This window comes from Daphnia pulex, chromosome 1 (genome assembly GCF_021134715.1).
Source record: "Daphnia pulex isolate KAP4 chromosome 1, ASM2113471v1".
In the NCBI taxonomy this organism is placed as follows: Eukaryota; Metazoa; Arthropoda; class Branchiopoda; order Diplostraca; family Daphniidae; genus Daphnia; species Daphnia pulex.
Genome location: NC_060017.1, coordinates 7,137,842 through 7,153,698, shown reverse-complemented (window position 1 = coordinate 7,153,698; position 15,857 = coordinate 7,137,842). Strand labels below are relative to the sequence as shown.

Here is a 15,857-nt window from a genome sequence, read left to right as displayed (position 1 = left end):
AGAAAATGTCGAAATTAAGTTTATGTAACACAAGATATTGTATTCTGATCTCGACTCTTTAATTGTTTCTGTTTGGAATGAAATCCCTGCCATTAAACACACGTAATTAATTAATTTTGAGTAGCTTATTAATATTAACTGAGATTGAAAATGAATGGCATCCGTAATCTCTGCGCTCGAAATTCGGAATAACAATTTGCTGTTATTTCCATTTCTGACAGGCGGAAAAATATTCTGATTCATTCGTATTAGAGCTTCTTTCGCAATAAATTCATTATTCATAAATTCATAACGCGCTACAGATTCCCGAGCACACTGGAAGGATGATTTATTTGCCACAATTCTTACATCAAATATAGGCATAGTTTTTCACAACATACAATATAACATGATGATAAAAACAAAAAGTGTTAATCAAAGCCGGATGAAAGACGTTGAAAAATGAATCCAATTTTATCGACTCAAAACACACAAAATTCCTCTTAAACACAAGATTCTAATATGGGTTATTATTTCGTTGTTCAACTCAATTGCTCCACCATTTCGAATCATCAATACATGTACAAAGAAAGTGGTTCTTCTGACATTTATTTCTACCATACTCATTTTTTAATAGATATATATAATGGGATAAAAGATTGGGGCGGATTTGAGGTTCAGAGAAGAGCAGGGAATGAATTGTGAGATGCGTCCCCCCGGTCGAAATTTTTAAAAAATCTTGTTCCAGTTTAGTTTCTTACGGGTTATAAGTTCATGTTATAAGGGCATGCTGCTGCGCTGGTCTTTTCCTGTCCAATCAAACACGCTATAACGTCTCTACACTACAATTTCTTTTTTTTTAAATGGTACACATAAAATAATACAGCAAATGTGATACTTTTTTAAAAAATTCGCGATAGCCAAGAAAAATATTTAAAAAGAGACTTTACATCTTTCGTGTTAGTCTATATGTGTGTGCTGGGTATAAGGTTGGTCGAGGGAAAGATTAAAACATTAAGAATATAATTAACACAGATAAAAACGCGCACACGCTGAACGTTCACGAAGGTTAAAAATTGACACGCACACATCTATCGGGATTTTACACGTTTTGCGTTGAAAAATTGGCTGTTTTTGCTACACCACGTTTGGATTATTTTTGTTGTTTTCTGATTTTTTCTAATGACACATTTTTTAAAAAGGCACTGTTCCAGTCGACCTTACAACTGCATTCGCTCGTCTATATAGTAAAACCTGTGCTATCCGCTAGGAATAATACCGAATACACCGCTCATTATTACACACTGCTTGCTTATCTAGCTAAAATCAGTTGATAACAAAAGTTCCTTTTACAAAAAGGTGCTTGACGATAAAAACAAATCTTTTTTTCCCTCCTATTTTTGTTTCTTTCTCCTCATTGTTTTAAGACTTTCTTTCAGTTTCATCCGTTCCCTTGGCAGCACCGTCGTCGGATTCGTCGGAACAAGATCCAGCACCAGTCACTCGTAGTTTGATGCTGTTCTCGTCTTCACGAGAATGGCTTGTTATGTATATGCCAGTTGATCCGTTTTCGGAGGCTGAATCATCTGGAACAATGGAAGAAAGAGTAGCCGATGATGGCTGAACCGCAATCGAATTGCCGGGACCGACAACGTAGTCGGTATCGTCAGAATCCGAATCGGAATCATCAAAACCTGGAGGCTCAGGACCTAAAAATATAACAAGTACCCTTAACAAAAGGCCCTTCTTTGACAATCAAAATGTATTTCTGTACCGTGTTCCACATCGATGGGGGCTCCTGGTGAAACATCTCTTCCGTGATGGATCGGATGGGCTGGCAAGTTATGGCTGGTTGGGACGATACCTGAATTGACATCTTCAATGGCTTTGCGCAACTATTATAAAGAAACACACAAATGATAAGTTATTAGAAAAACACATCTTTCCATTATTGCATTAAAATGAACGTACTTCTTTAAGTGAAACGATTCCCATGAGTTTGCCAGTAGTGGTGACGTAAGCGTGGTTGACACCCAACAACGAGAACATGGAGTGAACTTTGAGCAGTGAGGTTCGTTCAACAAGTTGGAAAGGAGCGGGATCGACGTGCGATTTATGGAAATCTACCGGTTGCATCATCTCGCTGTCCTCCCATTGCTTTTGTTCTTCCGGAGTCATGTCGATCACTCTCTCCCTCGGCTAATCCATTAATGAATCAATTAATATCGACTTTGAAATGATATAATGGTATTAATTAGTTACCAGTGTGACTTTCTTGAAGGATGTAGGACTGGTCGGCAATGACGATCCACTTCCACCCATGCCAGTGAAATCGAATTTGGACGAATCCAACATGGTCGACGATTTACGGATGAAAGCGCCAATAGCCGCCCGGAATTTACTAATCATACAAAAAAGCGGAATTAATAAAGGAATAAGATTTAAAGGAATAAAGATTTGAATTTTAAAATAAAAGCCATTTTTTACCTTCCTTCAGCTCCAGTGACGGTAGAATATGGCGTCAAGGAAGGAGTGGCCATCGGTCCAGCAAATTTCAACGTTTGTGAATTTGTTCGCTTGAGAATGGACTTTTGAGGTCGACTGCCCAAGTAGGCTCTCTGTTGAAAACATAATCAAATTTGCGGTTAACTCTAATCACACTGGGAATTCAATCCAGTCGTGCGTAGTAAAATTTCACATACGTCTTCAATATCGCCAGATTGAACGGAGCTGGGAGTCATTGGATCGGATCCAGGTGATTGCTCTTGTGGCTGGTCATCGACGCTGTGCAACATTTCCGGTGCCTTGACTACCTCAAATCGAGATGGCCGCCTTGCAACAGGTTTCTTGCTGGCGTCTTCGGCGGAAGGTCCTGCAGGCGGTGCCGGAAGTGCCAGACTGACTCTGCTGAAGGGCGGGGGATCCAGCTGCAATGTCGTCATGGCGTCCTCGTACATTCTAAAATTTAAAAAAATTAGCTCAGCTGTGTAATAAAATTGGCTAAATTAAATTGCATTTACCTGACTCGTGCTTCCTTTTGCCTCTTGGCGGCTATTTGCAAGCGACGGTCACGGCCGATATGTCTCTCGATAAGACCAATCAGTTCCGTTCGCTGAATGGAACCCAGCAAGATCATGCTATCTGTGAGAAGAGATTAATCAGAGTTAAATATAGTTTTCAGCTAGCGTTATGTAATGTATTTTTTACGTACCTGGATTATCGACTAGAGGGAAGGCACGGACACGTCGGCTTTCGCGAATGTGATTCTTCAATTCTTTATAGGACATGCCGTTGTAGATGAATTTGATATTTCGGACCATGAAATCCTCGACGAAAATACTGTAGGCAGCTGTTGAGATGTTCAACTTGTTAGATAACAGCACCAATCGACAGGTATAAATGAATAATAAGAAACGTACCACTGCTGGACGAGATAATGTCGGGCAAGTAAGGCAGTTTCTTGATCATAATGATTGAATCGTAGAGAGACGGTTGGAGGAGAGTCGAAATGGCGTTGGCTACCAAAACGGCAATCATAACGGGGATGATGTGGCGAATTTGGCCCGTCATTTCCGAAATGACGACGCAAATGGAAATCGAATGGGTCAAACCGGCAGAGAAAGCTGCGGCTCCCACAATGGCGTAACCTCCTGCGGCAGAAAAATGTTTTCCGTGAATTTGCGAGTTCCATAAAAGAAAAAAACAAATAATTGTTTTGTTCAAAATTGTACCCGGTAAAATGGGCGACAAGGCGCCGCCAATGCGAACACCTTCCGGGAACCAGAGGTGCATGGCCTCGCCGATCATGCGACCGAAAGCGGCCCCCATTTTGAAAATGGGAATGACAGTACCAGACGGAACAGGCAACGTGGAAGCCCAAATGGTGGTGAAAAACTAAGTTGGAGAAACGAAGGGAAATTTAGAGCAGCCATAATAAGTCAACCGCAAAAATGAAACAGCAAATAAGTGAAACTTACAGTGACCAACATGTAAAGGCTCAAGTTGACAAAGATACTGCAGCTATCCGTGACCCAATGGGAGACAATTTCCGCTTGTTCTACCGTCAAGTCATCGCTGACCCAAGTGAAATTGGAGAAGAGGTGCAAAATCTGCGTGCGAGTCGACAATGTCGAAGCGAGAAACTGACCCAATCCCAGTGGGAAGTGCAAGGTGGTGATCAAGAGTGACATCAGACCAGGATAGATGAAACGACTGATGATGATCAAAAGTATAAAATTACAACATAATGTTATTCAATCCTTTGGCTCGAATGAAAACTCACTTTTTCTGCAAGAAGGAACTGATCCTTTTGTTCTTTCGCATAAACAGAACGTATCTGCGATGGAACAAGATGAAAGCCGCTCCACATAGTCCACCAAAAGCACTATTGTATTAAAATAATTATTTTAAAAAATTGTATTCAAATAAATAAGTTTGCAAAATAAATTTACCCAACGAGAGCGTAGATGAAAAGCTCCTGGGGATCGTAAGGAAAGTCAACGTGATAATCCGTTCCAAAAATGGCCGTCAAGGTATCTGTGAAAAATAAAAACTCTTATTTAGAAAATGATCATAAAAACGACGTCGAGTTAATAAATGTATACCTTCATTGGAGAACCAATAAGCCTGGTTTCCAAAAAAAGAAAAAGAAAGCAAGTTATTAAAATCACATCCGTAACGAAATAGTAATAATTTATTTAGTTACCATGAGCCTGAACATGAGAGCCCCGAAAACGGCAGAGAAGAACCCACGCCAGTAATTACGAATGGCGAAGTAAACGGATGTTACTTCAATACTGAACAACACGCCTATTTTATATTTATAAGATTTCCGGTTATTCAGGTGATTGCACGAAAATAAGAATAATCCGCTATAAAAAGACTGACCTCCGATGGGAGCACCGAAATTGCACGAGACACCCACAGCGCAAGCAGCGGCCAACATTTCGCTGTTTCTCGATTCATTTTCGTAGATTCCTTTGAAGGATGTCACCATTTTGGACATGAGAGTGGCGACGATACTGGCAATATGCACCAGGGGACCCTGCGGAATGCCAAAACGGAACCAAATAAAAAATTATTATTAATGGTCATCATAACCATTTTGCAGAACGAGTGGAAAACGGACGTTTTTATTACCTCCTTGCCCAGTGGCATTCCAGAGCCCAGGGCGGCCGTGAGGGCCACAACTTTGGCGACTCCCGTGCGGAACGTCAGATACTCTTTCAAAACAACACCTCGCAAAATCGTCTTCATCTCTGGAATTCCCGAGCCTGAAAATTACAACAAAACAAACCAAAAAACATGAAGGAAAATTCAATTATTATAAAAATAGAAAGCACAGCAGCATTATTGGCGTGAAATAATAAAGATGGAGGAAAATAATGCGCATTAGCATATAACGTCGGGATTGACGTGACAATCGATGCTCTCATTTCACAGCAGCGTGAAATTATGTGCTGTACAATAACCCCCGGCGATGATAAACGATCGCTACTTTATAAAATAGTTGGTAGTACACACACACAGCCAATCTCGTTGTATCCAGCGAGCGGATATAATCCGGTTTGAGGCGGTAGTAGTGACACAAAACAGACTCGTGCACAGTGTTTCATTATATAGTGTAAATATTCTTGGCGGGGGCAGGATGTGAAGCTCTAAAGAGAAAGATGATAGAGAGAGAAGAGAACACATACCGATGGCTTGGGGTGCCAGGATGTGAACGAAACCGGCGGAAAACAGGACGAGGAAGACGGGCAAGCAGATCCAGGCCAGGTACTGCAGGAAAGGATTTGTCGTCAAATCACGGTACATCCACACTCGAGCTGGTTTAAAAAAGAAAAACAGATTTTATTATAGGGAACAAACAAAATGTGTTTTTTAAAAACATTCCTGGAACTGTAATAAACATACCGTTATTGCACATGACGATACCGTAGTCCATGATGTAGCTAAACATGGCCACGATGATGCCGAGAAGGGCCAGAAAAACCCAATCCTCGCCGATTTTGGCGAAAGTATGGCGCCAGATGAAGGAAATGACTCGAAGGAAACGCGAAGTCCATTTGCCTCGATACGTGCGCAGCTCTTTGCTCCGCTGCTTCTCTTCTTTCTTCCGGTTCTTCTCCGCTTCACGGAGCTCGGCCGCCTGTTGTCTGGCGTATTCGCCAAGACTCCGCGAGTATCGGCCGTACATCTTTTTGATTTTTCGTTCATCGTCATCATCGACAGCACAGCAGCAAAATGATTGAAGGAAAAATGAATGGGCGTTAAGTTCAAAGTTTCTCTGATTATCACAAAAAGACGACGGGATTTATTTCGTCACGAGAGTGGCGAAGTTCACACTGGGATTTTCACGCGCCTCAGGGCCAACCCGGAGGTTACGGCGTGATAACATTCACATAAAAATGCAGGTCATCGTCATCATCGACGAGGGTAAATTACCATCACTAGTGCAGCACGTCCACACCACAAAATTTCCAAAATTTGGTGGACGGTGTAACAACATCTCTGCATCCAGAAGTTGTACATTTTAAAAGTAGAGAATAGACCGGCGTTCGAAAAAGTCGTAAAAACTTTCTCAGAATAAAACAAGACGCGAATTTTCACTCTTTTTATGTCTATGCCACAGGGCAACGTCCGTTGTCATCGTGAAAACAAAAAGGAAAAACGTCGGAATAACTCCTCGTGATGCAACAGCCAGGAGCCACAATTGAAATCATTCTATTAGTAGTAGCAGGTACAGGAGTAGTAGGGGAAGTAAAGTAGATGTTTTTGGCCATGCACGATAAAATACCATTGTGAAAACGTAGTTAAAGTTGCTGTCGATATCGACTAGTTCGGGATTCCTATTCATAATGTCGCACTTTGGACTCGGCCACATCGTCCAGTTGCTGCCACAGACGCAGCAACGCGACTATAGTGGCGCGGACGCAGAGATGATCCTAGTTGTTCGCTTGACACTCGAACTGTGACTGCCCCGGCTCATACAAGTTCCAGCGTAATAATAATGAGACAAGAGTCTCATCTCTCTGGTGCCCCAGCAGAAGAGAAGAAAAAAAAAGTTCGCCAACATCGGGAAAATCAAACGCACACACCCAACAGGACGACACACGAACGCCATGCTAAAAATCTTGCACTGTGTTGCGGGCATCCAGCCAGCGCGGTTTAATTTTAGGTTTTTTGGAACTCCCGCAAGACCTTCAAACGCGAAAACACACACACACACAACCTAGGATAATATCAGCTAGGGGGGAATTTTGACCGCATTCGTCACGGTGCGGCTGTAACGTTGCGGGAACTGACTAAACAAGGAAGAACCATCGATAGCAGATGGACACCATCTAGAGCTAGTGTCATGCCGACAAATAGATAGTGGAACAATGATGGAATCAAAACCTGTTCGTTTTTCGGGGTCATTTTGACTTAAATAAAAACGTCGAATTTCAGGGCTAATTTGAGACCGGTGGAACGTCTTTCCACATCACGATCGATCACCTGAAATGGGAAGAGCGTGACAAGGATATTTGTGACGACAGACGTGTCTTAACGAGTCAACTTCGGCGAATCGAAAGGAAAAAGATTGCGAATGTGACATTCTAGACGAGTTGGATCAAAATGCATTTCTTCGAAATTAAACTATTTCGACCGAGAGAGAGAAAAAATAAAAAACATTTTAATAGGGACCTTGTCCTGCATAAAAGTAAAGCAGTAAAAGTGAAGTGGATCCTGTTATCTGCGCTTGTAATAAAAGACAAAAAAAAAAAAAACTGCGGTGAACAGCTCAAAACAACTTGGCGATATTAAGCGACGACCCTATTTAGGTGAAACGACCAACGAGCAGAAATTATTCACCGGTGAAAGGTTCTGATAACCCTCGTGAATGTTTTCAAGTTTTTCCGTCGGATATTTTCCACGCACACACAATCTCCGCGGTAAAAAGAAATAGAAACTAGACGATAGAACTGGATAGAGGTCACTTGGGATTAATTTAGATCCTTCATTTTTATTGACACTACTCAACCGATAGATACGTACGGTCGTAGAGTACTTTCACTTTTATAGTTGCAGATCATCGTATATATCTCACGGGAGTTTTACACCATGTTTTCCACCTTGGTTCTGTTTACACGAACGGGTCGCCCGGTACCACACGGAACGATTGTCCTACCATTATTCAGCTTTAACCTTGGTACCGACAAGTCCAGCGCTGTGTGCACCCACCATTCTAAAAATTTTATTTCGGGATTTCTTTCATCCTTCTTCACGAGGACTTGGGAACAAACAGAAAAAACAAGTTTGACTTTTTTTTTTTTTACTAGAGTTATTATGAACAAACCATGTCAGGGAATGAAAGGTAAACGTGAATTCCAGTTAAATTTCTGCGAATCTACTACATGATTAGCTCTAAATTAAGGGGGACGTTTACCTGACCTTTAACCATTAAAAATTGGCAACGCATTTTTTGTTGTTGACCATATTATCCAACGGGATAACAAACTCTCGGCCGCGCTGCAAAACAGACGTTCGAGTGTACAGAAAGGCCTCGTCAATTTTCCACAATATGGGACAAGGTTAGCTGAGGAAGAAGAAAAAAAACCTTAGAGCCTCTAGCAGATGGTAGTTTACGACGTTACATAACACGACAATAAAAATACAAGCGTATAGTATTCCTTGACCACTTGTTGATGGAGGATTCCGCCAGTCCTTTTCAAACTCCAGATAAGATATATACGGTTCAAACTAACCAAGGAAAAAACCTTGACGTTATATTCACAAGAGTTTTCCTCAAGTCCATAAATGGGCGGCCCGGTAAATTGTTTTGGTGGTAGTCACACTCACCAGCTGCAACACTTCATCATATTCTAGGGTATATAGGACACATGTTAGAAGCGCGTGCTGTTTTCCTAAGAAGGACGATGGGAAAAGGACCTGATTTATTAGTTTTTCTTTTTCCCTCCTTTTCTCCACCAAAGTTGAACAAAATTTCAAAGAATCCATTTTCATGCCCAACCACGTCTTCCACCTCCCGTCCGAGCAGAAATAACCGCAGCGTGAATATACGTGTGTGACGTCAGCTTGCAACCCAACCGCAGTTGAGCGTTCGGGGTGCTGGGATGTGTAGTACATAAAAGAAACGGAAACAACTCTGGCGCGACCGCAATGACTCCGGGTGGGTTCGGAAAGAAAAATTGTGGAATATAAGAAGGAAGTTCGATAGACGCTGAAGCAATGCACACGCCTTACAGTCATTTGTTTGCAGAGTTGAATTATAAGGAGAGAAACTTTCAACTGTACAAAGGAGCAAGTTGTCGCAATGCCAAGCCGAAGACCAGAGCAGAGAGAATGATTGGCCCCCATATATCCTGATTAACTCAACTGACTGCTGGTGATTTTCAAATGTCAAAAGGATGTTGTTCATTGATGTAACAGGGGGGCTGCTGCTCTAGGAAACTGCAGTTACAACATTGGAAGTCTCTTTCTCTTCTCCGACGCCCATTTGAAAAGTGTCGCTAGAGGCGAGGGCGAGAGAAGCATAGGATTTCCCACAGACACCACACAGGCAAATGGTGCTCTTCATTTCATCACCTGTATGGTGAAAACCCAATTTTTTTTTATTTCTTTGACAGGTCGAATGAGAGCGCACGCACGAAGGTCCTTTGGCGAAAGAAAAACCAAAAAGTTCCTTCCAAGGTTTCCTTATGAACGAGAGTTGGCAACGTGTTCCATTTTAGGTAGAGACTTGTAAAAAAAAATAAGAAAAAAGAGGCCAAATGTTCGTGAAATGTAGCCCGATATGTTGTACAGTTCAATTGAGAACAAGGCGAACCTTGACTCGGACATGAGCGCAAGAGGTTTTTCAATGGATGACGCCAATAGAACCGAAACGGTTTGCGTAAAATAAAAGAGTCGTCGAAGTTTGTCAGCAGTGAAGAACTGAATGAAATGTGGTGGCTCTCTGCTCAGCTGTTTGGGATGACGAAAAAACAAGAAAAGGCAATTCCTTATTTTGAAATAACCAACCAGATAACAGAAAAACCGCGCGCGCAATCTTGTTTTACGGCAGACACACAGTTATACTTTTGTGTGTTTAGTGTTTTATAACTTTCTTTTGAGAAATTGGCGTGAGTCTAAGAAAAAACACACCTGAAAAACCCAGACTGTGTGTGAATATTCATGCCAAAAAATATTCCGTCAATTCACACACATAGTCCTGCCCAGTCCTTGACTTGAGCGAGAGAGTCTGGTTGTATTTTTTCGTCCGCCAAAATAAAGCGCAATCTCAATAGTTTCCTTTCCTTTTTGATTCTTTTGATCAAATAGTCGAGTCATTTTGTAGATAAATTCAATGGTAAGACGTGAAAGAGGAAAAAGACGGTGAATTGGCATTGAGAAGACTTTGGGGTTTCAACATTGAAATAATCTCCGGATATCCCATTGGATATTATTAGCAGGTCCGGTTCGATCTACACAAAGGAGATGTGCTGCTGACATGTTAAAAGGGGCGAGTTCACGGTCAACTTCCTCACGTCGCGATTTGAACAAAACATCCTTCAGGAAATGTGCCATTACATCGTTGTCGGGAAATTCCATCAACATGAGAAAAAGTCAGACGATTCCATGGCCGTCAGTCACCATTTTCCCGCTAATGTCTCTTCCACTTGTTACCCCACCACCACCAGCAGCGGTTTCTCTCTTAAAATGCGCATTCCAGACTCGTTCGACTGAACAAACACCAGAAATAATTACAGAAAAACATTGTTGCAACAAAATAAAAATAAAATGAGGGACCCGTGATGAATAAACCGAATAAGAAAAAGAAGAAAAAAGAAAAATAAATCAAAGTAGGTCTTCACCGGCGGGATTCCACGTCCATGGTACCAACTGGTACCAACTGGTACGACAGAGAAACGGGTTTTTTTGCGCGGGGGCAACACTATAGTAACACTACCCAGAGGCCAGAAAGTTAATTTTCGTGACACGACGGACAATAAATGCCAGCCGAAAGGTATTATTAATCTCCTCCCCGTGCTAACTATCACACGCCAAAAAAAAGTCTCAACTGATTATCCCCCGAAAAAATAAAACAATTTGATACAAACATCTTACTCCATTTCCCACAGAATAGCTCCCGATAATCGTTTTATTTCTCTCTCTTATCAGGTGATGAATTTACAAAACCAAAAATTAGGCTGAATCGCGATTGTGTTCTTCTTCTTCTACCCAATAGCAATTAATTCTTTCCTGTTCGTGAGAGTCTCCGCTAGCAGATAGGATTTCATAACAATAGAATCCCGTCAGCATAATCTCGGCCAACGTGAAGCAGCTGCTTTTGAATAAACATATCGAGGGGTCCACTTTGGGCGGAAAAAGAAAAGAAATACGGCGACCAAGAAATCTTGACCTTATTTATTATCGCGGTTGGAAGATAAAATATAACAAGAGCAAAACGGACTTTTACCGTACAGCGGGGGAAATGCACTTGTACGTTTAAAAACAATTTTGAAAAAGGGAAGATCGCTTTCTCCTTCTAGTTCGACTTGTTTTATTAATTCCGAGTAAAATACCAATCACAACTTTCCGTTTCTAATAGGAAAAAATAAAATAAAAAAATGATTACTGGGAGAAAGAAAAATACACGAAAACTTTCTCTACTTTTCCTTCCTTCAAAAAAATCGACCAATGTCTTTGCGGATTTGCAACATCGGAAAAAGGCAGAGAAAAAACTTTCATTCAGGAATCGTTCCACCGTAATAGTTAGCCAACAGAGAGAGAGAGCTAGCTACCTGATATTATGTCCAATAGATAAATTACCCACTGAAGCAAGGCCTGTGAAAGTTCTTTTAAAAAATTCCAAAAGTCCCTCCGCTTCCTTGCCAATATTTGAAACATCGCCGGTAAAACCCATATACTTCATTTGAATAATGCTATTCGCATGACGCCACAGCTAGCTTCTACAAGAGCAAGGAAAACACCAATTGAAGTAACGCCAAAAAACCCAAAAGGAATTGGAAGCCTTCGGCTAGGTCATCTCTCGTTTCTATCATCATCAGCAGGCGTCGGGACTAGAATTTCAAGTGAAAGTGAATTTTTAAAAAGATATCTGGGAAAAAAAGGTGTCTGTGAGTCAAGAACATGAGACGTGTGTCAGAAAGAGGAGAGAGACTATGTGTAAAAATGATGTTGCTTCTTCCTCAATCCCGCGTTAGTTGTTGCCCCAAGCGTGAATCATATGCAACCTCACGCTGCGCAGTCTAAAGAAATGTCCGAATGTTGTAAATTCATTAAAGATTCGAAAATAGAAAACAGGAAAAAAGATGCACGACAGTAGAAAATTCAATTTTTTGTTGTTTTGAGAAAAAAGAAACATCCAGGAGATAAAAGAGTCTACATTGAACGATTACGTCATCCCTTTGGGGAAACAAACAACACTATAAAGCGCACGCAAAATCAGTCTAAAGAAGCGACGATTCAGAGGTCGGCGTTTTATTCAAGTGTCACGCGCGTTAGACCCGAGTGATAAGATATTTCATCATCACATGATCCAAGATTGCTGTTAATATTATGATTGTTATTGCCTTGGTGTTGTGTTTGGTCATCAAATCTGTTCAAACTGGAAAAAGCGAATACGAGAGGGGGGTCGTCTTTTCATCCGTGTGATACTTTTATGCCATTTCTTATCTTTCATTTATGACTTGGGCGTGTCACGAGCCCAATCGCAACGTGCAAGAAATAATAAAAAGAATTAAACGTCTACAATGAACCCAGCCTTTCATCTCTTTAGATTGAATTAGGTTAACACAATGCAAAATCTCCCACCGAAAAACTCTCAAATGTCCATTATCAATCACGCGCTTGAATGTTGTACGCGCTCGTGATGGTGGCCCACAAAAACATCAATTTCTCCCGGAAAAAAAAGAAAGAAAAAATTGAATTCAATCAAGCTCATTATCTGGTCGTGAATTTAAACAAAATGTGCTTTGGCATTAAATTTTTTCCGTTCAAAGTGAATAACAAAAACAAGGTTTTTTTTTTGGCTTGGCAACAACACGAACGAAACGACATTCACGTTTTTTTTTGTTATTCTACCTTCAACCCCGCGGCATTATAGCCCCAAAATGTGACCACTCCTTGCAGCGGGAGTCCCGCGAACCCCCTCGGCTGTTACCGAACGTCAACACGGTGGCTCGCCACTTTACTTTTCTTCTCTTCTTCTTTTTTTAAAACTATATTTCTTTTTCTTTCTTCTCTTTTGCATTTTCGTACCTGGTACGACTAAAGCCGTGTCTGGCCGTGAAGAGAGCTTTAATTGCAGGTCATTGGCACCCGACAAAAACTTAATTCGAAAAGATAAAAAAAAACCCCAAACAATTTTGAAACTGATTCTTCCAGACAAGGTCAAAAAAGGAAAACATTTAGCTTTGTGTTGTTAGTTTGGCTAAATAGTTCCAACTCACAAAGTCCTTTTATGAAAAACAAAAAACACCTGTAGCTCTCAGGCAGAGAGAAAAGATTCGAAATCAATCGTTGTAACCAGTTTCCATGTCAAACAATATTTCCGCGTTCAAAATCACGAACAAAACAGAAACATTGGCAGCAAGTGAAAAGAGATATCAGCTTAAAAGAATAACATTTCCCAAGAAACTAGCTTTAAAAAAAAAACAACTTCCAAGGGCAACTTGTTGATAGAACAAGAGACTACAACGTTCATTTACATATAGAGCAATCAGGAAATATCCACTCTCGTGCTCGTTGTTGGAACAAAGAGCTCGGGCACAGTGTACGAAGTATATTATAATCAAGTCTTGCAATATAACTTACCAACGTGTGTTGATAGCCGAGTTCCAGCTCTCCTTGAATCTGGTCAGTCGCCATTTTATTTTTTTCGGGAAGAGATTTGTCTGCTGGTGAATGTCAGAAGTTCTAGTTCACGAGAAACTTTTTCTTCTCCGAGCAACAGGAGAGAGAAGAAGAGTCGGTTATGTAACGGTGGTGGGGTGAACGTTGAACAACACCGAAACACACAAAACACAACGGCCCACTTGCCGAGTGACGGGGGATTTACCAAACGGGATTGAACGCAGATGGCGGCGACTGAGATGTAAGTTGCCCACGAAAAAATTAAAAACAACCAACCCCAACAGGAATTGGACGAATAATTCTTTTTCTTACAAATAAAACGAGGACGAAAGGAAACACACGATAATAAAAATCAGGCGCCTTCTTATTTATTGCGGGAATGATGGAGCAGCGTGTTGTTGTTGCAGCGGTGGTCGTGTGTCGTGTGTGTGCGGAGCAGCGAAGGAGAGCGACTAGCTCCTCTGACGGTTCTCAGCTGACTGCAGGGTACACACACACGAGACACACTGTGTATCTTATCGCCCATTTCCCAACCCAGCTCGGCAACTCCCGACGACGACGAACCGGCTTTTTTATATATTTTTTTCAATAATACATGCAACCTCGTTCACCCACCCTCTCCTTTTCTTTTGTTCTTTTTATCCCGGCATTTTTTTTAAATAATATAAAATCACACTTTTTTCTCTTTGAACAAATGACGAGCGATTTCACTTTTTCGGGAGAAAAACAAAAATGACAAATTTGGAAATTCATCACCAGGTACAGCACACCTGACCTACTCCTGTCAGCCGACTGTTAAATAACTTTGTTTTTGTTTTTGTTTTTTAAATTATATTTTGTTCGTCACAGTTGACCCACCCCCTTTATTTTTCTGATTTTGTTGAGTAATTCAATCGCGTTCAGATCTCTGGTTTCATTTCGTGAAAAATAAAGTTTGGGATACAAAAGACGAGAGGGATACCAACTCGTGATTATGTGACATCGAACCCAACTCAGCACACACACAGTCACACACACACAAATTAAAAAATGAGAGAATCACGCCAGGCTAATACCTAGCTGCAGATTTCTTAGGTAGCATTTCCCTTGGCATTTTGGTTGCTGGGAGGCAAGTTGTCGGTTGGCGCCATAAAATACCATAAGAAAAAGAACTTTAGTTATTTTTCTTTGCTCTTTCTTTGTCCCGACGAATGAAAACCGAACCGGCAGCCATTTTTCTTTTTTTGTTTATCAAAGGAGGAGGAGGAAGAGTTTGATGGGATGTACCCAGAGAAATTTCTCGAAAAAGAAACTCGACCTTGCCCGTTGGTGGGTATGGATGGCGGAACAGCTTCTATTGACAAAAACACAAAATCGACAAATATGTTATTTTGGTTATGAGTCAATCAATCACGCGCTTGTTGTTGATGCTCTTATCAAATTTGTTTATCTCTTTAAATTACGAAAACCAGGGGTTGAATAACATATCTGTACCCACAACACGTTGATGGCTGATGTTGCTGGGGTCAGATTTCAATCAATCTGTTGCTGAAACTTTGACAACTTGCATATAATACGGTCAATAACACGTGGAGTCAATGAAAATTGGATGGGATTTTCCCGAATGTACATGTTCTTTGAAGTATATAGCTACATGGCGAAAGAAAGACGGAAAGGCCATTTTTTTTCTAGTGAACAGTAGATATAAAATTGGTGGTACTGGCCTTGGGCGGGGTGTATAATTCAAGAGACCGGAGCAGTAATAACTTTAATTATCTCGCTGGAGGTGAAATTCCTGTGGATTGAAACGTAGTTACACATTGAAATTACGTCATGGGGTATATACTCAAAAAAGTGGAGTAGATACTTAGCTCTCTTGATATGTTGATGATGTTGATTGTTTATAAAAGAAGCATCACCACAGCCAACCAACGTTCCGCCACCTGTTGGAAGCTCGTCGATAGTAGATTTTGCGTATTACGGATCCGCGTAACACATGGTTTCGTGAACGTGAAACAAACTGACATCTTTCCTAGAAA

At 41.0% G+C, this 15,857-nt stretch overlaps 1 protein-coding gene across 2 annotated transcripts; it reads right to left on the bottom strand.

Annotated features, from left to right (window-relative positions):
* Positions 1-311: 311 nt before the first annotated feature.
* Positions 312-14,381, bottom strand: LOC124197079 (chloride channel protein 2-like). Of its 2 annotated transcripts, none has more exons than XM_046592359.1 (20): positions 13,801-14,381; positions 5,893-6,175; positions 5,676-5,804; positions 5,119-5,252; positions 4,867-5,023; positions 4,685-4,788; positions 4,584-4,605; positions 4,431-4,515; positions 4,262-4,363; positions 3,957-4,191; positions 3,711-3,873; positions 3,399-3,629; positions 3,191-3,328; positions 3,000-3,120; positions 2,682-2,937; positions 2,467-2,597; positions 2,242-2,380; positions 1,951-2,178; positions 1,754-1,874; positions 312-1,688 (listed from the first exon to the last, which is right to left on the bottom strand). In XM_046592359.1, the coding sequence occupies exons 1-20, from the start codon at positions 13,852-13,854 to the stop codon at positions 1,402-1,404; spliced, it is 3,120 nt and encodes a 1,039-aa protein (XP_046448315.1). In that variant the 5' UTR covers positions 13,855-14,381; the 3' UTR covers positions 312-1,401. The 2 variants fall into 2 exon arrangements, with proteins under 2 accessions (XP_046448315.1, XP_046448305.1); XM_046592349.1 differs by lacking the exon at positions 13,801-14,381 and adding an exon at positions 6,776-6,990.
* Between the last annotated feature and the right edge of the window lie 1,476 nt (positions 14,382-15,857).

Bases quoted from the DNA above. Each gene is read 5' to 3' on its own strand.
- LOC124197079 (XM_046592349.1), bottom strand. From the start codon at position 6,862: ATGTGGCCGAGTCCAAAGTGCGACATTATGAATAGGAATCCCGAACTA. The intron at 5,805-5,892 runs GTATGTTTATTA...TTTTTAAACCAG, and splicing joins TATCGTCATGTGCAATAACG to CTCGAGTGTGGATGTACCGT. The intron at 4,789-4,866 runs GTCAGTCTTTTT...AATATAAAATAG, and splicing joins TTTCGGTGCTCCCATCGGAG to GCGTGTTGTTCAGTATTGAA.